Source organism: Pristiophorus japonicus, chromosome 1 (genome assembly GCF_044704955.1).
Source record: "Pristiophorus japonicus isolate sPriJap1 chromosome 1, sPriJap1.hap1, whole genome shotgun sequence".
Lineage (NCBI taxonomy): Eukaryota > Metazoa > Chordata > Chondrichthyes > Pristiophoridae > Pristiophorus > Pristiophorus japonicus.
Window position 1 is genome coordinate 390,820,369 of NC_091977.1, and position 22,680 is coordinate 390,843,048.

The 22,680-nt window shown below is 43.4% G+C and overlaps 1 protein-coding gene across 15 annotated transcripts in view; it reads left to right on the forward strand.

Annotated features, from left to right (window-relative positions):
* Positions 1 to 22,680, forward strand: part of eya1 (EYA transcriptional coactivator and phosphatase 1) — a 287,775-nt gene that overhangs the window by 140,892 nt on the left and 124,203 nt on the right. For all 15 annotated transcript variants that reach the window (XM_070891236.1, XM_070891245.1, XM_070891238.1 and 12 more), the window contains 2 exons: positions 6,814 to 6,956; positions 7,453 to 7,536. In XM_070891236.1, the coding sequence (XP_070747337.1) occupies positions 6,814 to 6,956; positions 7,453 to 7,536 (227 nt within the window). The remainder of the gene's footprint in view (positions 1 to 6,813; positions 6,957 to 7,452; positions 7,537 to 22,680) is intronic.

Here is a 22,680-nt window from a genome sequence, read left to right on the forward strand (position 1 = left end):
CTTCACAGTGGAAGACACAAAAACCATGCCAAAAATTGCTGGTCACGGGAATGTGGGAAGGGAGGACCTTGAGACAATCACTATCACTGGGGAGGTAGTGCTGGGCAGGCTAATGGGACTCAAGGTAGACAAGTCCCCTGGTCCTGATGAAATGCATCCCAGGGTATTAAAAGAGATGGTGGAAGTTATAGCAGATGCATTTGTTATAATCTACCAAAATTCTCTGGACTCTGGGGAGGTACCAGCGGATTGGAAAGCAGCTAATGTAACGCCTCTGTTTAAAAAAAGGGGCAGACAAAAGGCAGGTATCTATAGGCCGGTTAGTTTAACATCTGTAGTGGGGAAAATGCTTGAAGCTATCATTAAGGAAGAAATAGCGGGGCATCTAGATAGGAATAGTGCAATTAGGCAGATGCAACATGGATTCATGAAGGGGAAATCATGTTTAACTAATTTACTGGAATTCTTTGAGGATATAACGAGCATGGTGGATAGAGGTGTACCGATGGATGTGGTGTATTTAGATTTCCAAAAGGCATTTGATAAGGTGCCACACAAAAGGTTACTGCAGAAGATAAAGGTATGCGGAGTCAGAGGAAATGTATTAGCATGGATCGAGAATTGGCTGGCTAACAGAAAGCAGGGAGTCGGGATAAATGGGTCCTTTTTGGGTTGGAAATGGGTGGTTAGTGGTGTACCAAAGGGATCGGTGCTGGGACCACAACTGTTTACAATATACATAGATGACCTGGAAGAGGGGACAGAGTGTAGTGTAACTAAATTTGCAGATGACACAAAGATTAGTGGGAAAGCGGGTTGTGTAGAGGACACAGAGAGGCTGCAAAGAGATTTAGATAGGTTAAGCGAATGGGCTAAGGTTTGGCAGATGGAATACAATGTCGGAAAATGTGAGGTCATCCACCTTGGAAAAAAAAACAGTAAAAGGGAATATTATTTGAATGGGGAGAAATTACAACATGCTGCGGTGCAGAGGGACCTGGGGATCCTTGTGCATGAAACCCAAAAAGTTAGTTTGCAGGTGCAGCAGGTAATCATGAAGGCGAATGGAATGTTGGCCTTCATTGCGAGAGGGATGGAGTACAAAAGCAGGGAGGTCCTGCTGCAACTGTACAGGGTATTGGTGAGGCCGCACCTGGAGTACTGCGTGCAGTTTTGGTCACCTTACTTAAGGAAGGATATACTACTTTGGAGGGGGTACAGAGACGATTCACTAGGCTGATTCCGGAGATGAGGGGGTTACCTTATGATGATAGATTGAGTAGACTGGGTCTTTACTCGTTGGAGTTCAGAAGGATGAGGGGTGATCTTATAGAAACATTTAAAATAATGAAAGGGATAGACAAGATAGAGGCAGAGAGGTTGTTTCCACTGGTCGGGGAGACTAGAACTAGGGGGCACAGCCTCAAAATACAGGGGAGCCAATTTAAAACCGAGCTGAGAAGGAATTTCTTCTCCCAGAGGGTTGTGAATCTGTGGAATTCTGCGCCCAAGGAAGCAGTCGAGGCTAGCTCATTGAATGTATTCAAATCACAGATAGATAGATTTTTAACCAATAAGGGAATTAAGGGTTATGGGGAGCGGGCGGGTAAGTGGAGCTGAGTGCACGGCCAGATCAGCCATGATCTTGTTGCATGGCGGAGCAGACTCGAGGGGCTAGATGGCCTACTCCTGTTCCTAATTCTTATGTTCTTATGTTCTATCCCTACTCTCTGCTTCCTGTCTGCCAACCAGTTCTCTCTCCATGTCAGTACATTACCCCAAATACAATGTGCTTTAATATTGCACACCAATCTCTTGTGTGGGACCTTGTCAAAAGCCTTTTGAAAGTCCAAATACACCACATACACTGGTTTTCCCTTGTCCACTCTGCCAGTTACAACCTCAAAAAATTCTAGAAGATTTGTCAAGCATGATTTCCCTTTCATAAATCCATGTAGACTTGGACTGATCCTGTCACTGCTTTCCAAATGTGCTGCTATTTCATCTTTAATAATTGATTCTAACATTTTCCCCACTACTGATGTCAGGCTAACCGGTCTATAATTACCCGTTTTCTCTCTTCCTCCTTTCTTAAAAAGTTGTGTTACATTAGTTACCCTCCAGTCCATAGGAACTTATCCAATAGTCAATAGACTGTTGGAAAATGATCACTAATGTATCCACTATTTCTAGGGCCACTTCCTTAAGTACTCTGGGATGCAGACTATCAGGCCCCGGGGATTTATCGGCCTTCAATCCCATCAATTTCCCTAACACAATTTCCCGCCTAATAAGGATTTCCTTCAGTTCCTCCTTCTCACTAGACCCTCGGTCCCCTAGTATTTCCAGAAGGTTATTTGTGTCTTCCTTCGTGAAGGCAGAACCAAAGTATTTGTTCAACTGGTCTGCTTTTCTTTGTTCCCCATTATAAATTCACCTGAATCTGACTACAAGGGACCTACGTTTGTCTTCACTAATCTTTTTCTCTTCACTTAGCTATAGAAGCTTTTGCAGTCAGTTTTTATGTTCCCAACAAGCTTCCTCTCATACTCTATTTCCCCCCTCCTAATTAAACCCTTTGTCCTCCTCTGCTGAATTATAAAATTCTCCCAGTCCTCAGGTTTGCTGCTTTTTCTTCCAATTTATAAGCCTCTTCCTTGGATTTACTACTATCCTCAATTTCCCTTGGTTAGCCACGGTTGAGCACCTTCCCAGTTTTATTTTTATTCCAGACAGGGATGTACAATTGTTGAAGTTCATCCATGTGATCTTTAAATGTTTGCCATTCCCTATCCACTGTCGACCCTTTAAGTATCATTCGCCAGTCTATTCTAGCCAATTCACCTCTCATACCAGCGAAGTTACCTTTCCTTAAGTTCAGGACCCTCGTCTCTGAATTAACTGTGTCACTCTCCATCTTAATAAAGAATCCTTCCATATTATGGTCACTCTTCCCCAAGGGGCCTCGTACAACAAGATTGCTGATTAGTCCTTTCTCATTACACATCACCTAGTCTAGGATGGCCAGCCCTCTAGTTGGTTCCTCGCCATACTGGTCTAGGAAATCATCACTAATACACTCCAGGAAATCCTCATCCACCGCATTGCTTCCAGTTTGGTGAGCCCAATCTATATGTAGATTAACGTCACCAATGATAACTGCTGTACCTTTATTGCACGCATCCCTAATTTCTTGTTTGATGCTGTCCCCAAACTCACTACTATTGTTTGCTGGTTTGATGGTCTGTACAACTCCCACTATCGTTTTCTGCCCTTTGTATTCCGTAGCTCCACCCATACCAATTTGACATCATCCAAGCTAATGTCCTTCCTTACTATTGCATTAATTTCCTCTTTAACCAGCAACGTCACCCCACATTCTTTTCCTTTCTGTCTATCCTTCCTGAATGTTGATTACCCCTGGATGTTGAGTTCCCAGCCTTTGTCACCCTGGAGCCATGTCTCCGTGATGCCAATTATATCATATTCATTACTTGCTGTCTGTGCAGTTAATTCGTCCACCTTTTTATGAATACTCCTCGCATTGAGGCACAGAGCCTTCATGCTTGTCTTTTTAACACACTTTGCCCCTTTAGAATTTTGCTGTAATGTGGCCCTTTTTGCCCTTTGGCTTGGGTTTCTCTGCCCTCTACTTTTACTTTTCTCCTTTGTATCTTTTGCTTCTGCCCCCATTCTACTTCCTTCTGTTTCCCTGCATTGGTTCCCATCCCCCTGCCATATTAGTTTAACCCTTCCCCAACAGCACTAGCAAACACTCCCCCTAGGACATTGGTTCCGGTGCTGCCCAGGTGCAGACCGTCCAGTTTGTACTGGTCCCACTTCCCCCAGAACCGGATCCAATGTCCCAGGAATTTCAATCCCTCCCTTCTGCACCACTCTTCAAGCCATGTATTCATCTGAGCTATCCTGCTATTCCTACTCTGACTAGCACGTGGCACTGTTGGCAATCCTGAGATTACTACCTTTGAGGTCCTACTTTTTCATTTAGCTCCTAGCTCCCTAAATATGTCTTGTTGGACCTCACCCTTGTAGGATGATGTCAAACTTCTTGTGTGTTGTTGGAGCTGCATTCATCCAGGCAAGTGGAGAATATTCCATCACACTCCTGACTTGTGCCTTGTAGATGGTGAAAAGGCTTTGGGGAGGCAGGAGGTGAGACACTTGCCGCAGAATACCCAGCCTCTGACCTGTTCTTGTAGCCACTATATTTACGTGACTGATCGAGTTAAGTTTATCGTCAATGGTAATCCGCAGGATGTTGATGATGGGTGATTCAGTGATGGTAATGCCGTTGAATGTCAAGGTGAGGTGGTTAAACTCTCTCTTGTTGGAAATAGTTATTGCCTGGCACTTGTGTGGCGTGAATTTTACTTGCCACTTCTCAGCCCAAGCCTGATATTGTCCAGGTCTTGCTGCATGCGGGCATTGATTGCTTCATTATCTGGGGAATTGCGAATGGAACTGAACATTGTGCAGTCATCAGCGAACATCCTCACTTCTGACCTTATGATGGAGGGAAGATCATTGATGAAGCAGCTGAAGATGGGTGGGCCTCTGACACTGCCCTGAGGAACTCCAGCAGCGATGTCTGGGACTGTGAAGATTGACATCCAACAACCACAAACATCTTTCTTTGTGCTAGCTATGACTCCAGCCAGTGGAAGTTTTCCGCCACATACCCATTGACTTCAGTTTTACCAGGGCACCTTTGGTGGGTACCATTGAAGGGTACTAACACCATGGGGCCGAAATTGACCCTTCCGATAAGGTCTCTGGCTGCCTGAAAGCAGCAGCCACAGGTCGGTGTGGAATGGTAGCCGAGTCTTCGCGGAGGGGCCGCCATTTTGAAAATTTCCCTTCCTCAGGTTTGGAGCGGTGTCCAGGATCTCTTCACCTGTTTTCCCACCACAGCATGCATGCGCCAACACCTTACTGATTGGCGGGGACCCCTTCCTGATATTGCCTCTCAGAGAATTGCCCCGCAAGAGCGACCCTGCTGCAGGTCGGTGCTCCCGACAGCTCTTGCTGGTGGTACACTCTCTGTGGCATGGCGGCGCGGATGCCCTTAAACAGGAGGTGGTGCTGCCGGCAACACCATGTTATTTTTCTGTCGGCTCAGTGTTTGCCACTAAAGTGGCTGCAGAGTTCACTGCGTCACTCCCATTTAACTGAAGGGGAGAGACATTGTGACACACCAGCGCGATGACATCATCAGCACGGTGGTGATGACTGACAGCCTCGGCTACTTCCCCCCCGCCCCACTTCTGCTCCGCTAGGGATGGCCACTCTGCCTCACTGCACTTCCACCCCCATGATGAGGCCACTTCCGCCCCGCTCGAAAAACCTCCTGGAAGTGCTGAATTTTGCCAGTTAGGCCGCCCCATGCATTGGGGCAGCCAGAACACATCGAAAACAGTAGGTGCGCTTCATTTCAGGCGACGGGCCCCTACGAGTAGTGCATCTGGAATGCCTGCCATTGCTTCAAGACCAGAAAGTTTGATAGAGGTGCAATCAAGTATCATTGCCATTTGTAGACCCAAGCAGTCTGCTCCTCCTGAAGGAAGGCCCTGGAAATCTCAGGGAATATAAAGAGGACAGAGAACTACCATAATTGGTCTCCACCGTTATATTCCTTGGGTGCAAACCACAGAAAATAAGAAAATCAGTCCCGTGCATTCCATTCCTGGCAGTATAGTATAATACTTCTATGGATTTGGGCCTTCTGAAATCCTAAAACTGGTTTGGACAAAAGAAAGAATTTGTATTTGTATAATGACTTATACTGTCCTTAGAATATTTTAAAGCACTTGTATCCAGTGGATTTGTTTTGAACTGCCATTGTAATGTCGGCAGAAGCACAGCAGGCCCCCATAAATAGTAAATTAATAACTAGTTGATCTGCTTTTTTTGATTATGTTGGTTGAGGGAGGGGCACTGGCCAGAGCACCAACGAAACTTACTGCTGTTCTTTGAATAGTGTCACGCTTCTGTAACCATTTGTGTGGCCATGTACATTCTTAGTTTCCTCCTAAAAGACAGGACCTCTGATAATGTAGCGAGAATGTGAGGCTAGATTATGCAGTTAGATCCATACTGGGGCTTCTACCTACAATCTTCCAATTCAGAAGTGAGAGTGCTACCAATAAACCATGCTGACATTTAAAGAATTAAGATATTTGATGATATGATATTTACAGAGATAAGAACACAAGAACATAAGAAATAGGAGCAGGAGTAGGCCATTTGACCCCTCGAGCCTGCTCTGCCATTTAATAAGATCTGAGATTAATAAGATATAAGAAGAGATTATCTGTAGTGGTAAATAAAAATCTGATTGAATGTACATTGAACTTTTCTTGAGGAGTTGTATCTAATATAGATTTATTTGGTAACTACTTTTCAAATTATAAGCGAAGCAAAACAAACTACAGCCTAGAAATTATTGTTGACAATATTAGCATACTTATGAAAGTTTATATGAAATTACTCTGTCTGCTATTTTAACAAAGGCATTTATTTTAAAATGATTCCATTGAAATAGAAGAAAGCAGAATTTCATAGAAACACATTTAGTGTTCATTTGTTAATATTATAAACATAATTTTGTCTTTTCCAACCAATTGCATGTAATAGATATTACCCAACAATCTTGACGGAAAGCTCCCTGGTCCGCAAATTTATTCCCTCGTGAAATTGTAGGATCCATAAGTTTAGAAATGACAGCACACATAGTGGCTTGTAAAGACCCTTCAAGTGTCTTTGTTGGAAGGTGAAAGTCATTTTGTATTTCAGGAGAGTTTGGTACAATCCACAGTCCATCAACACCCATTAAAGATTCAGAATCAGATCGATTGCGTAGAGCTTCAGATGGAAAGTCACGTGGCAGAGGCAGGAGAAATAATAACCCCTCGCCTCCCCCAGACACTGACCTTGAGGTAAGACTGACGATTTGATGCCATTAAAAGTAAATAAAACAAAGCCACATTGGAAATTATGTATGAGCACCAATAAATGCTGCGTTGGCAAACATTATAATGACGGTTATATGCATGAAAAAGAAAGAACTAAATAGCTTTAAATCTTTTTATAATTTTTTTCTTAGTAACAGTTTATTGAGTATTGATTTCTTAATGTTAATTCTCTTGATAAATGATCTGTTAAATGTATGAATTAGTTAATACAGTATGATCGAGTAACCACCAAGCATTAATCTGTTATCACCTACAAGCATTATCTCATTTGATGACTGACTTAGCAATAGATTATGCAGGTCTCAGACTTCGACTTTTAAGTCCTTTAGTGAGTAATGTAGAAAGCTGGGTCATGACACAGTAGCACTTAACTACAATTCCCTCAGGTTTCACATTTATTGATTGAGGTATCATTTTTCAGTGTACTGAGGGCAACATTGATTTCTCTGTCTCTTCACAGCGAGTGTTCATATGGGACCTGGATGAAACAATCATTGTTTTTCACTCCTTGCTCACAGGGTCCTATGCCAATAGATATGGAAGGGTAAGTACCAAAGGACATTAGCTATAGACATTTAAATGGTTCTTTCTGAAGGAGTGTATGCTTTTTAACATTGAGATATAAGATAGATGTGAGGAATCATTGCAAAATTTGAAAGAATTGTTTTATTATTTCACATTAATACCTAACCATTGTAACAAATCTTCCCATATGTCTGGGATATGCATGTTCTGCATGTTTATTTTTTTTAAATTAGAAAGAATTTCTGAATTATAAAAGCAACAGCTTTCTTTTCTCCTCTTATGGAATTCCTATTGTGTATTTTTGACTGCACTTTTGTCCTGATGCTTTAAAATGATTATCCTATTTTACTAATTGATTTAACTCTAAGAAAGCAATTATATAGGAAATAAAAACATAAAAAGTGGAAATATACAGCAGGGCCATTCGCATCTGTAAAGACAGGAGACAAGATAACATTTTGGGTACAGACCCTTTGTCACAACTGAAAACTGAGAGATAAGAGTGAGCACAAAAAAGGGGAAAAAAAATACAATCAGTGAACAAATGGGAATTAGACATTAAAACACCATCAAGCAATACCTACTTCCCAGTAACCTACTCACCAATCCCAATTTAGGTTCCACTCGAACCACTTGGCTCCAGACCTCATCAAAGCCTTGATCCAGACATGGATATAAGAGCTGAATGCCAGAAAGGTGAGAATAGTTGTGCATCAAGGCAGCATTTGACTGAGTATAGCACTAAGGAGCTTGAGCAAAATCTGGGGTCATTGGGAGTCAAAGGAACTACAACAACCATTTATCTTTTTTGTCGGGATGACTCCAGTGAGTCATCCTTAATAAAAAGGAAGATTATTGTGGTTGCCAGAGATCAGTCATCACAACCTCAAGACATCATTGCAGGAGTTCTTCAGAAAGAGTTCTTGGCTGAACCATCTTCAGCTGCTTCATTGATGATCTTTCCTCCATCATAAGATCAGGACTGGGGCTGTTCACTGACAAATACAGAAAGTTCAGGTCCATTCACAACTCCTCCAGTAATGAAGCAGCCCATACCAGCCTACAGTAGAACCCAAATGACATCCAAGCTTGGGCTGACAAGTGGCAAGTAACATTCACGCCACATAAATGTCAGGTAATATCCATCTTGAACAAGAGAAAATCCAGCCATCTCCTCATGACCTTCCAAGGCATACCATCACTGAACACCGAACGTCAACATCTGAGATCATCATTGACAAGAAGTTGAACTGGAGCAACCATATCAAAAATATGGCTACAAGAGCAGGGCAGAGGCTGGGTACTTAAGTCAGGAATGTGAAGGAATATCACCATACGAATGGATGGGTGAAGCTGCAACAACACTTAAGAAACACAAAACCATCCATGACACAGCGGTTTACTTGAATAGTGTCCCTGCCACTGAATATACCACTGGCACACTGTGGCTGCACAATCTACAGGTGAACTGTAGCAATTCATCAACGTTATTTTGACAGTACCTCCCTCCCTGTGATCTCTGCCACCAAAATGGACAAAAGTAGCATTATCATGGGAACATCACTTTCAAGTTCCCCTCCAAGTCATACACGATCCTGGCATGGATGCATGTCGCTATTCCTTATCGTTGGTGGGGCCACATCCGTGAATTCCTTACCCAACACCATTGTGGGAGAACCATCAGTACTAGAACTGCAGTGGTTCAAGGAGAAGGTGTATCGCCACCACCTCACTAGAAATGAACAGTAATTCAAACACTACCTGAAATTAGGAAAAAGGCCAATACTTAGGTACAGACTCATCCGAACTGTGCCTACACCCAAAATGACCATTATTCAAGTGCGAGCCTTGATAATGAATCGCTGAAGAATATCAAACGAGCTGCAGCAGACGCCATTTTGGGCAGGTCAGTAGCATAGCAGTTGCATACGTGTGGCAGAAGAATGAAAATGAGGCAGATTGTGACATCAATCAGCATGTAACTTGCCATTTTGGAGTCACTGCTCCACTCTGTGCCCTCGCCTAAACATGTACATAAGAACATAAGAACATAAGAACATAAGAATTAGGAACAGGAGTAGGCCATCTAGCCCCTCAAGCCTGCTCCGCCATTCAACAAGATCATGGCTGATCTGGCCGTGGACTCAGCTCCACTTACCCGCCCGCTCCCCGTGACCCTTAATTCCCTTATTGGTTAAAAATCTACCTATCCGTGACTTGAATACATTCAATGAGCTAGCCTCAACTACTTCCTTGGGCAGAGAATTTCACAGATTCACAACCCTCTGGGTGAAGAAATTCCTTCTCAACTCGGTTTTAAATTGGCTCCCCCGTATTTTGAGGCTGTGCCCCCTAGTTCTAGTCTCCCCGACCAGTGGAAACAACCTCTCTGCCTCTATCTTGTCTATCCCTTTCATTATTTTAAATGTTTCTATAAGATCACCCCTCATCCTTCTGAACTCCAACGAGTAAAGACCCAGTCTATTCAATCTATCATCATAAGGTAACCCTCTCATCTCCGGAATCAGCCTAGTGAATTGTCTCTGTACCCCCTCCAAAGCTAGTATATCCTTCCTTAAGTAAGGTGACCAAAACTGCACGCAGTACTCCAGGTGCGGCCTCACCAATACCCTATACAGTTGCAGCAGGACCTCCCTGCTTTTGTACTCCATCCCTCTCGTAATGAAGGCCAACATTCCATTTGCCTTCCTGATTACCTGCTGCACCTGCAAACTAACTTTTTGGGATTCATGCACAAGGACCCCCAGGTCCCTCTGCACCGCAGCATGTTGTAATTTCTCCCCATTCAAATAATATTCTCTTTTACTGTTTTTTTTTTCCCCAAGGTGGATGACCTCACACTTTCCGACATTGTATTCCATCTGCCAAACCTTAGCCCATTCGCTTAACCTATCTAAATCTCTTTGTAGCCTCTCTGTGTCCTCTACACAACCCGCTTTCCCACTAATCTTTGTGTCATCTGCAAATTTAGTTACACTACACTCTGTCCCCTCTTCCAGGTCATCTATGTATATTGTAAACAGTTGTGGTCCCAGCACCGATCCCTGTGGCACACCACTAACCACCCATTTCCAACCTGAAAAGGACCCATTTATCCCGACTCTCTGCTTTCTGTTAGCCAGCCAATTCTCTATCCATGCTAATACATTTCCTCTGACTCCACGAACCTTTAGCTTCTGCAGTAACCTTTTGTGTGGCACCTTATCGAATGCCTTTTGGAAATCTAAATACACCACATCCATCGGTACACCTCTATCCACCATGCTCGTTATATCCTCAAAGAATTCTAGTAAATTAGTTAAATATGATTTCCCCTTCATGAATCCATGTTGCGTCTGTTTGATTGTACTATTCCTATCTAGATGTCCCGCTATTTCTTCCTTAATGATAGTTTCAAGCATTTTCCCCACTACAGATGTTAAACTAACCGGCCTATAGTTACCTGCCTTTTGTCTGCCCCTTTTGTAAACAGGAGTTACATTAGCTGCTTTCCAATCCGCTGGTACCCCCCCCAGAGTCCAGAGAATTTTGGTAGATTATAACGAATGCATCTGCTATAACTTCCGCCATCTCTTTTAATACCCTGGGATGCATTTCATCAGGACCAGGGGACTTGTCTACCTTGAGTTCCATTAGCCTGTCCAGCACTAACCCCCTAGTGATAGTGATTGTCTCAAGGAACTCCCTTCCCACATTCCTGTGACCAGCAATTTTTGTCATGGTTTTTGTGTCTTCCATTGTGAAGACCGAAGCAAAATAATTATTTAAGGTCTCAGCCATTTCCACATTTCCCATTATTAAATCCCCCTTCTCATCTTCTAATGGACCAACATTTACCTTAGTCATTCTTTTCCGTTTTATATATCTGTAAAAACTTTTACTATCTGTTTTTATGTTTTGCGCAAGTTTACCCTCGTAATCTATCTTTCCTTTCTTTATTGCTTTCTTAGTCATTCTTTGCTGTCGTTTAAAATTTTCCCAATCTTCTAGTTTCCCACTAACCTTGGCCACCTTATACGCATTGGTTTTTAATTTGATACTCTCCTTTATTTCCTTGGTTATCCACGACTGGTTATCCCTTCTCTTACCGCCCTTCTTTTTCACTGGAATATATTTTTGTTGAGCACTATGAAAGAGCTCCTTAAAAGTCCTCCACTGTTCCTCAATTGTGCCACCGTTTAGTCTGTGTTTCCAGTCTACTTTCGACAACTCTGCCCTCATCCCACTGTAGTCCCCTTTGTTTAAGCATAGTACGCTACTTCCTCACCCTCAATCTGTATTACAAATTCAACTATACTGTGATCACTCATTCCGAGAGGATCTTTACTGGGAGATCGTTTATTATTCCTGTTTCATTACACAGGACCAGATCTAAAATAGCTTGCTCCCTTGTAGGTTCTGTAACATACTGTTCTAAGAAACAATCCCGTATGCATTCTATAATGCATTCAGCTGCACCAGAGATTCCCACCAGAACCATTTAAAGGGATACATTCAACTTTGAGGTAATTTCCTTTCTGGTTTTGTACTGGTCCCTGTACAATTTATATGCGTAGTGCCTTGCTGTAAGACATTTCAAAAGTTGGGAAAGTGTGCAGGGAGCACTGCTGGATGTTTGGAAGGAGTTGGCTCTTAAAGGAATGCCTCTGACTATACCACTTGCTCCCAGCCATGGGGACATTATTTGCAATGTCCCTCGTGAGCAGAGGCAGCAAAGACAAGCTGCTCACAGAGGGAGGAGTAGGAACATGAGGGGGGCTCTCAGCAGGAGGACCTACCCACCTAGGGTCTTGAAGGGGCACTTCTCCTACCTGCACTAAAGCCAGGAGCAGTGTATTCAGAGGCTCTGCTTCACCAAGGAGGTGGTCACTGAACCTTTCCACCAGACCTGCAGCCTCGCTCCAGGGCAACAACAGTGCTGCCAGTGGCCCTCAAGGTGATCGTGGCCCTGAATTTTTTCGACACCAGATCCTTTCAGGCTGAAGCAAGCAACATAGCTAGCATCTCCCAGTTCGCTGTCCATTACTGTATCCTGGAGGTCACAGAGGCTCTGTACTTCAGGAGAAGGGACATAATTGTCTTCTCTCTGAACAGAGTGCACATGTGGCTTTGCCAGGATATTGGGCTTTCCCGTGATGCAGGGCGCATCAATTGCATACATGTGGCTTTGCGGTCTGCACGTAACAATCCTGAGATGTACTGCAACCGCAAAGGCTACCACTCACTTAATGTGCAATTGGTGTGTGACCACACCCAGCACAACATGATGGTAGATGCCCAATATCCTGGCAGCAGTCATGATGCCCTCATTCTGTGCCAGTCCGTTATGCCAGCAATCTTCCAGCCTCCACGTTTAATCTGAGGGTGGCTGCTCGGAGACCAGGGCTACCCACTCTACACCTGGTTGATGACTCTCCTCCGCAACCCTATCACTGATAAGGTTCTTTGTGGCAGCATGGCTGACATTATATGATTTCTGGCCACGAAGAACCTCATCAAGCAGACCAACTGGGGTGCTCAAACAACGGTTCCGCTGCCTTGACTGCTCGGAAGGATCTGTCCAGTACCCGCCGGAGCAGGTGTACCATTTTGTAGTGGTCTGTTGCATGCTCCACAACTTGGCCATCATGAGAACCTTGCCACCATGGGTTCCAGGACCATCTCGGGAGAAGGAGGAAGGCAGCAAATCCCCATTCCGGATGGGCTGTCCATGAGCGCTTCATCAGACTCTGGTTACAATAAATCAAGCCCCAGATTCCTGTTACTCAACAGTTCCCCACCTTACTATCCCTCTGTCACAGAACTACACAGCATCCTCTTGGGCACAAAGCTGAAACAAAGACCACCACCAAACATTCCAAACATCATTTATCAATGATTGTTTCAAACCTTACATAACATACATAACTAATTATTCTTGTGCATTCCCTTAGTATCTGTCTTTTGTGTTCCTTTGCCTATTCTCGTGCTTCTATGCAGTGATACTCCAATGGCTGAAGTATGGCTGGAGGGAAAACTCCAGATAATCTTGCAGGACAACTATTTAAATATTATAATGAGGCTGGCATGCCTCAGATTTAATCACCATTTAAAATTTAACTCTGGCTGGTCAAGTTTTGCCGGTCTCGTGAAACCCATCAGCTAATGGAAGGTGAGGACTGCTGGATCGAGGAGGTAAGCTTCCTACTTCCAGCATCCCTGCCAAACCCACCCACCACGATCGTAGTTCACCATGAGGCATCCAATTCTGCCCCGTCCCCCCATTTCCAAGCCCTTCTGCTTCGAACCCAACTCTTGATTAAAATGCAGGCCAATATTCAAGTTGAGGCCTAACCAGTATTATTATACACAATGGTTTAGCATACCTTCTTTGCTTTTGTACTCTATTCCTCTATTAATAAAGCGAAGGATCCCATATGCATTTTTAACAGCCTCCTCAACTTGTCCTGCCACCTTAAAAGATTTGTGTACATACATCCCCAGGACTCACTGTTCCTGCACCCCCATGGTACTTTGTCAAATGCCTTTTGAAAGTCCAGATATCTTAGTGACAAACTTGGCGTGATATTTGGGTGGGCGAGTATTTTAAAGAAGAGGCAGTAGGGATGGAACAGGATGAGATGCTCAAAGGAGGAGAAGGTGCCAGAGGTGTAGTGAGACACACCGGGTGTGTTTTGGTAATAGGAGCCACACCGCCAATGTGGCGGTCTGAGCAGGGCAGGTGGTGGAAGGTATAGCCATCCGGGCAGGTTTCAGTAAGGGGGAAGGTATTACCACCCTTCAGTTTGCATCAAGGCCATGAAGTTGATGCAATCATTCACAATAAGTTCATGGTTGGCAAGGACCTCATTCACAAATGAACAGACATTCTGGAGGGAGATGCAGAGAGGGACTGTAATAGCTGATCTGCCAGAGTTCATAGGGTCAGTGTGGGAGGGGTGAATGGCACAGGAAAGAGATTGGCAAGATTAGTCTCCAGCAGCTACGCTGGATGGGAAGATCAGTGAGAGTAGGATGGGGCAGTTGAGGTTGCTGCTCATGATGAGGCAGCGACGAGTGCTTCGATGGGGTTTTCGAAGGATGCCAAGAGAGGCACAGAGGGAAGCTGTATGCTTATCTAAGAAGGAGTCAGGCCTGGCATGGCGGCAGGAGAGTGGGGAAGTCGAGGATTGGTTGTGGGAGGGCAAAGTACCAAGAGGGGAGAAATGAAAGGAGGCATAACAATAGGAGAGAGGGCCCCAAGGAGGGGGTAAAGAGAAAATAAGAAAAAAGGGAGAAATAGAAGTAATAGGCTCTTTTCCGATGTGGTAGCCAAAATGCTGGACAAGACATGAGATTAATAAGTGAAACTTGAGTACGTTTAGTTTATCAGGAGACAGAGTTGTATCAGGTTTGCGACCAAGCTTTGACTTGTGTCTGGATAAATTCAGAGTCCAGGCATAACTGCTGAGTTTGGAATGTTATGCCTTCTTTAAATTACTGTCGTCAACAGTAGCCCTAACTTTGGTTACTGACCTGTAAGGTAGGCAGCATCTCCAAAGATACCAAGACCCAGCTGGAAAAAATGATATTTTTCAGAATCTCCAGAGACAGCAGAAAGTATAAGTATTAATGGTAGAAGAGGACAATCTATTCTGACTGTGAGGGAATTAAGCAGTTTATTCTTCCTTTACCTGGTCAGCATTATGCTTTCCCACATGCTCGCCTATACATAGCCCCAAGAATAAACTCTACCTCAAGACCGTTACCAGCACTTCCTAATTCTCAACTATATAGTCTTTGCCCTACAATTGTTCAGGACGTTTCTACAGCTACTGGCTTGCTAAATTACATCCTGTCCACTACCATTGATGTCTTCACCCTCACTAAAATCATTGCACACTCTCACCCTAATCATTCCTCCGCTATACCCCTCATCTCCATTCCCTTAAGTCCAAGGGATACAGACGTGAACATCATTGAAAGTTGGCATGCAGGTACAGCAGAAGGTGAAGGCGGCAAATGGTATGTTGGCCTTCATAGCTAGGGGATTTGAGTACAGGAGCAGGGAGCTCTTACTGCAGTTGTACAGGGCCTTAGTGAGGCCTCACCTGGAATTTTGTGTTCAATTTGGGTCTCCTAATCTGAGGAAGGACGTTCTTGCTATTGAGGGAGTGCAGCGAAGGTTCACCAGACTGATTCCCAGGATGGCAGGACTGACATATGAGGAGAGACTGGATCGACTGGGCCTGTATTCACTGGAGTTTAAAGGACGAGAGGGGATCTCATAGAAACATATAAAATTCTGATGGGACTGGACAGGTTAGATGCAGGAAGAATGTTCCCAATGTTGGGGAAGTCCAGAACCAGGGGACATAGTCTAAGGATAAGGGGTAAGCCATTTAGGACTGAGATGAGGAGAAACTTCTTCACTTAGAGTTGTTAACCTGTGGAATTCCCTACCGCAGAGAGTTGTTGATGCCAGTTCATTGGATATATTCAAGAGGGAGTTAGATATGGCCCTTACGGCTAAAGGGATCAAGGGGTATGGAGAGAAAGCAGGAAAGGGGTAGTGATGTGAATGATCAGCCATGATCTTATTGAATGGTGGTGCAGGCTCGAAGGGCCGAATGGCCTACTCCTGCACCTACTTTCTATGTTTTTGGCAGACAACTGATCTAATCATCCATCACCAGATATGGTGATGCTCTCCATCACTAAAACTGCTCACTATTCTAAAATCATCCAGGATGGCAAAGATAATGCCAGGCTTCTCTTCACCAATAACTGTCTTCTCAATCCACCCTCCCCTGTCGCTTCCTCCCTCACCTCCAACAATAAATGTGAGAAGCTCATGGACTTCTTTATTAAAAAGATCAACAACATCCATTCAACTGCCTCAACTGCTTTCCTCCCTTCCGCTAGCTCATGTGACCTTAATTCCTCTCTGTTTCCCCCCTGTCCTAGCCCTAATTTGCATATTTCTTTAGTTTCTCTCCCATAATCCCCTCTTTTCAAATCTGATCTTGTCAATGAGACTGACCTTCTGCTCTCTTGACCTTATTCCTACTAAATTGCTGATCACCCAACCTCCCTTCCTGGCTCCCATGTTAGCTGACATTGTTAATGGTTCTCCTCAGATATTGTCCCCTTTTCCTTCAAATCTGCTGTCATTACCCCTCTCAAAAAACAACCCTTGACCCCTCCAACCTTGCAAACCATCGCCCCGTCTCCAACCTCCCTTGACTCTCCAGAGTTCTTGAATGTGTTGTCGCCTCCAAAATCCGTGCCATCTTTCCCAGAACTCCTTGTTTGAATCCCTCCAATCAGGCTTCTGCCCCACCACAGTACTGAAACTGCTCTTACCAAAGTCACAAATCACATTCTAATTGACTTCGACAAAGGTAAACTATCCCTTCTCGGCCTTCCCGACCTGAATTTAGCCTTTGACACGGTTGACCACAAAATTCTGCTCCAATGTCTCTCCACCATCGTCCAGCTGGATGGGACTGCACTCGTCTGGTTACATTGCTATCATTTCAGCCGTAGCCATAAAATTACCTGAACTGGCTTCTCTTCCTGATCCCGCACTTTCACCTCTGGTGTCCCCCAAGAATCTATCCTTGGCCCCCTCCGATTTCTCATCTACATGCTGCCCCTCGGTGACATCATCTGGCAAAACAACATGAGTTTTCACATGTATGCTGATGAGACCCAGCTCTACCTCTCCTCCACCTCACATCTGTTCTATCACTAATTTTGCCTATTTCCACCTTCATAATAATCGACTGTCTCCGCCCTTGCCTCAACTTATCTGCCGCCAAAACCCTCATCTATGCCTTTATCACCTCTTGACTTAACTATTCCAACGCAGTCCTGGCTGGCCTCCCAAGTTCTACCCTCCATAAACGTGAGGTCATCCAAAACTCTGCCAGCTGTGTTCTAATTTGCACCAAATCCTGCTCACCCTTCTCCCTGTGCTTGCTGATATACATTGGCTCCCAGGTAAGCAACACCTTGATTTTAAAATTCTCTCCTTGTTTTCAAATTCCTCAATGATCTCACCTCTCTATATCTCTGTAATCCCCTCCAGCCCTATAAGCCTCCGAGATCTCTGCGCTCCGCATATTCTGGCCTTTTGAACATCCCTGATTTTAATTCGCTCAACCATTGGTGGTCATGCCTTCAGCTGCCTAGGCCCTAAGCGCTCAAATTCCCTCCCTAAATCTCTCTGCCTCTCCACTTATCTTTCCTCCTTTAAGACACATCTTAAAACCTACCTCTTTGAATAAGCTTTTGGTCATCTGACCTAACATCTCCTTATACGGCTCAGTGTCAATTTTTTTTGATAACACTCTTCTGAAGCACCTTGGGATGTTTTATTACATTAAAGGCACTATATAAATGCAAGCTGTTGTTCAATAAGCAGATAAAAATTCACAAATCATGGCCTTCAAACAACTGTACATGCTTGTTTATCTAATGCTGTAGAATCAGCCCCAGAATATAAATGGGATGGATTACAGTGTTACCAGACTTGGGCTATATTGAAGAACCACTTTTTGAGCAATTCTGCTATATAAACTGTTTAGTTTGATGCCACCAGAAGGTGCATACTGCTACAAAAGGTATATGGCACACTGTCAATATAAAAAAGGTGAGTTCAACACCTTTGATAGTTATAGGACCCAAAATCTATTGAGTCTCAAGCATGGCTGCGAGAGGCAAAAACGCAGATCCAACAGATTTGATGGTGATCAGCAGTACGGTGGCAAAGCCAGGAGAGCAGCACTCAGGAGGTTGTCGGTGTCTGCTTCAGTGTCATTCTTCCAGCATCTTTTGCATCAATATAAAAGAGTGTTTAAATACCTTATTGGTAACCCAAATAGACATCGGATTCAGCAGATGTACAAATGTGAGATCTATTGAACATACCAAACAGGCTATGAAAATTAACATTATCAACATCACAAATAGGATATCCAGTTGTAAAAATTCACAGAATAAAGTGCAGAATAGGTAAATAAAAGGAAAAATCATAATTCCAAGTTATTATGTATAGTATTTGTTTCCCACTAGCATCCTCTGTTTGCTTTAAATAAAAAGTCTACAGTGAGCTCACTCATTAATTACATTTGCCTTTGTTCTAATGAGAAAAATATTTAAACCCTTGGCTGACTCTGTGCTGTTTATTTACTTTTTCTTAGTCATGCATGCTGAGCAAACAGGGACCCAGGATATTGCAGTCTCATAACCATGTCACTGAGGCTTTCTTGAAGCAAACACAGAATTCCCATTGATACTGGACACTTTATTATTGTTTTAAAGTCTCCAACTTAAATTCTATTTAAAAAAAAGTCTAAACTGAAATGCAGAACCTTACCACAGAGTTATCTTTCAATACACATTTCCATAAAACTTACAAAACTCAGAAAAGCTGACCAGCAGCTTCAAAAAACCTGACACATCCCCAGAACAGTTGATAACTCAAAAAACAATTTACAACTGAAAAGCATCGCAGAATAAGGGCCAGTGACCAAGGTCAAAATTACTGAATTAAGTTCAATTGCTTTTTATCACATTGGATTTCAGGATTTTTTTCGTTTGGAATCATTGGCTGGAATTTTTCTTACCTTGGCGGGTCTGGTGCGGCAGGTATCCGCAGCAGGTCCCGACCCCGCTGTTGGCTCCATCCCGCTGTACAGAATGAACTTACCTTAATAGGGCCTATTAAGCCCACCCAGTGCATTACCCAACCCAATTAGATGGAGCGGGTCTAGTGATATCACTCATGACTTGTTTTAAGCCGAGATCCTTAAAGGGACCCTGCTCACATTACATTACATTACTCTGGATCAGTTCCTATGGAGTGGAGGGTAGCCAATGTAACCCCACTTTTTAAAAAAGGAGGGAGAGAGAAAACAGGGAATTACAGACCGGTCAGCTTGACATCGATAGTGGATAAAATGATGGAATCAATTATTAAGGATGTCATAGCAGTGCATTTGGAAAGAGGTGACATGATAGGTCCAAGTCAGCATGGATTTGTGAAAGGGAAATCATGCTTGACAAATCTTCTGGAATTTTTTGAGGATGTTTCCAGTAGAGTGGACAAGGGAGAACCAGTTGATGTGGTGTATTTGGAACTGTCAGAAGGCTTTCGACAAGGTCCCACACAAGAGATTAATGTGCAAAGTTAAAGCACATGGGATTGGGGGTAGTGTGCTGACGTGGATTGAGAACTGGTTCGCAGACAGGAAGCAAAGAGTCGGAGTAAATGGGTACTTTTCAGAATGGCAGGCAGTGACTAGTGGGGTACCACAAGGTTCTGTGCTGGGGCCCCAGCTGTTTACACTGTACATTAATGATTTAGATGATGGGATTAAATGTAGTATCTCCAAATTTGCGGATGACACTAAGTTGGGTGGCAGTGTCAGCTGCGAGGAGGATGCTATGAGGCCGCAGAGTAACTTGGATAGGTTAGGCGAGTGGGCAAATGCATGGCAGATGAAGTATAATGTGGATAAATGTGAGGTTATCCACTTTGGTGGTAAAAACAGAGACAGACTATTATCTGAATGGTGACAGATTAGGAAAAGGGGAGGTGCAACGAGACCTGGGTGTCATGGTACATCAGTCATTGAAGGTTGGCATGCAGGTACAGCAGGCGGTTAAGAAAGCAAATGGCATGTTGGCCTTCATAGCGAGGGGATTTGAGTACAGGGGCAGGGAGGTGTTACTGCAGTTGTACAGGGCCTTGGTGAGGCCACACCTGGAGTATTGTGTACAGTTTTGGTCTCCTAACTTAAGGAAGGACATTCTTGCTATTGAGGGAGTGCAGCGAAGGTTCACCAGACTGATTCCCGGGATGGCGGGACTGACATATCAAGAAAGACTGGATCAACTGGGCTTATATCCACTGGAGTTCAGAAGAATGAGAGGGGATCTCATAGAAACGTTTAAAATTCTGACGGGTTTAGACAGGTTAGATGCAGGAAGAATGTTCCCAATGTTGTGGAAGTCCAGAACCAGGGGTCACAGTCTAAGGATAAAGGGTAAGCCATTTAGGACTGAGATGAGGAGAAACTTCTTCACCAGAGAGTGGTGAACCTGTGGAATTCTCTACCACAGAAAGTTGTTGAGGCCAATTCACTAAATATATTCAAAAAGGAGTTAGATGTAGTCATTACTATTAGGGGGATCAAGGGGTATGGCGAGAAAGCAGGAATGGGGTACTGAAGTTGCATGTTCAGCCATGAACTCATTGAATGGCGGTGCAGGCTCGAAGGGCCGAATGGCCTACTCCTGCACCTATTTTCTATGTTTCTATGTCTATGTTTCTATATTAAATTCAATCTAACATAGTGGATGTTGAATCTTTACTGTAAAATAAAAGATATATATGAGTGACAAAGACATATTTAATTAAAATTACCATTAAGTAATATGACTTCATCGACAAATACGATCAACAACATAATTTAAAAAGTACATTAATAGTGAAGTTATTGGTGCATTAGTCACAAATCTATAGACTTTTGTATCAGTAACTGGTACAAATAAAATATATGTGTGTATAGGTAATACATAAAATTAAGCAGATTTTAAATGTTAGTTCAGTGGAAGAGCTGCGGAAACCTTGACAGTGTAAGTGGTACTTACACTGTATTTCTGGGATTTCTGCAGCTCTTCCATTGAAGTTAACAATGGACAAGTGAGAGAACCTCTGCAGAAGTTCACCCTAAAGTCTTAGTCATAAAAATTTAATTAGTTATATTCAGGGACTAAAAGCACATTGATACAGTGGAATGAGTGATGACAATGAAATTGTTACAGTTGATGACTTGATTTAATGTGTAACTGGACAATCACAGTATACTATGAGAAAAACATGACCAGAAATAGCACAAAAATGTACTTAAATGGTATATGTAATTTTTTATAGTGCAGATCAATTCACTGCAATTACTGTTCAATTGGAACAGCCGAGAATTGCCAGTGAAAAATTAACATTTACCAGTAGCTTTTCAAGTAGTACAGAATCTCCATCAATCTGTTAACTGAACATATTTTTATTTTGGTTTATTTTCCAAGCTGTCAAATAATCAGCTGGAGCAATGGCCATGGAACTCTCACCTCAGGTTGACAGACATGGTTCCCGAGCTGTGTGAATCCCATGGCCTTGCAGGGAAATTCAAAAAGTAGGAGGGGGAAAGGCTCTTCAGTAGTGCCTTTGAAGTGCCTCATAACGATTTTAATTGTGTCCCCCCACACCCGCCCCCCCGGTGCAGGTCAGGTTGGCTCCACGCTGACAGATGCACCTGTGGGAAAGATACGTTCCTGACCCACTGTCAAAAAAAATAACTTTCCCACCCGACCCGCCACTGATCGCATTCGCTACCACCAAAGAACATTCAGTCCATGTTCTTCAATTCAGTTTGTTTTACTTGGAAACTGGAAACCATTGACTCAGTGGGCAATAATAATAATTTTGAATGGATAGTCAGTTTTTCCAGCCCACTAGGATCTACAACTCTGATTGGGTGTATTCCTGAAGGTTTCATGACATCACCTCCTGTTTCCAACTGCCCTGCCACCACACATCAGCCATTGGTTCATCATCCAGGCACACTGTCTTCCCACATCAATTGGAAAGAGAACAAACCTTTACTACCCAATCGGATTATCCTCACTGTTAGTGAAACAGCATTTTTTTCCCCATCTCCAATATTTTTATAACTAATAAACAAAAGTACTCAAATGAAAATGAAGCAAAACACAAATTTGTTTAGTTCCCCTATGATTTTTCTCCTGGGATGCTTGCAGCAGTGTCCTTCAGATTAATCTTTAATCCCTGGAGACTCCAGGGCAATCCTGGAGGGTTGGCAACCTTAGGCATGTAGCAACCGTTTGCTTAGGGCTTGCTCTATAAATCCGATGGACACTCATATTGTGCTGGATTGAACCATACTATTTTCCACAGCTAGTGCTGCTCTGATGCTGTGAAGCTGAGGAAGGCAACAATACCAGAAGAAGATGTTTTTTAAAAAACTGTCAAATTGTCTTTACCTAGAGAGCATAGAGTCCATCTGTGCTGACGACAACGTTGATAGCTTTACCAGCATTCTGGGATGAGTTTTTTTTCAACTTAAAATACTATATT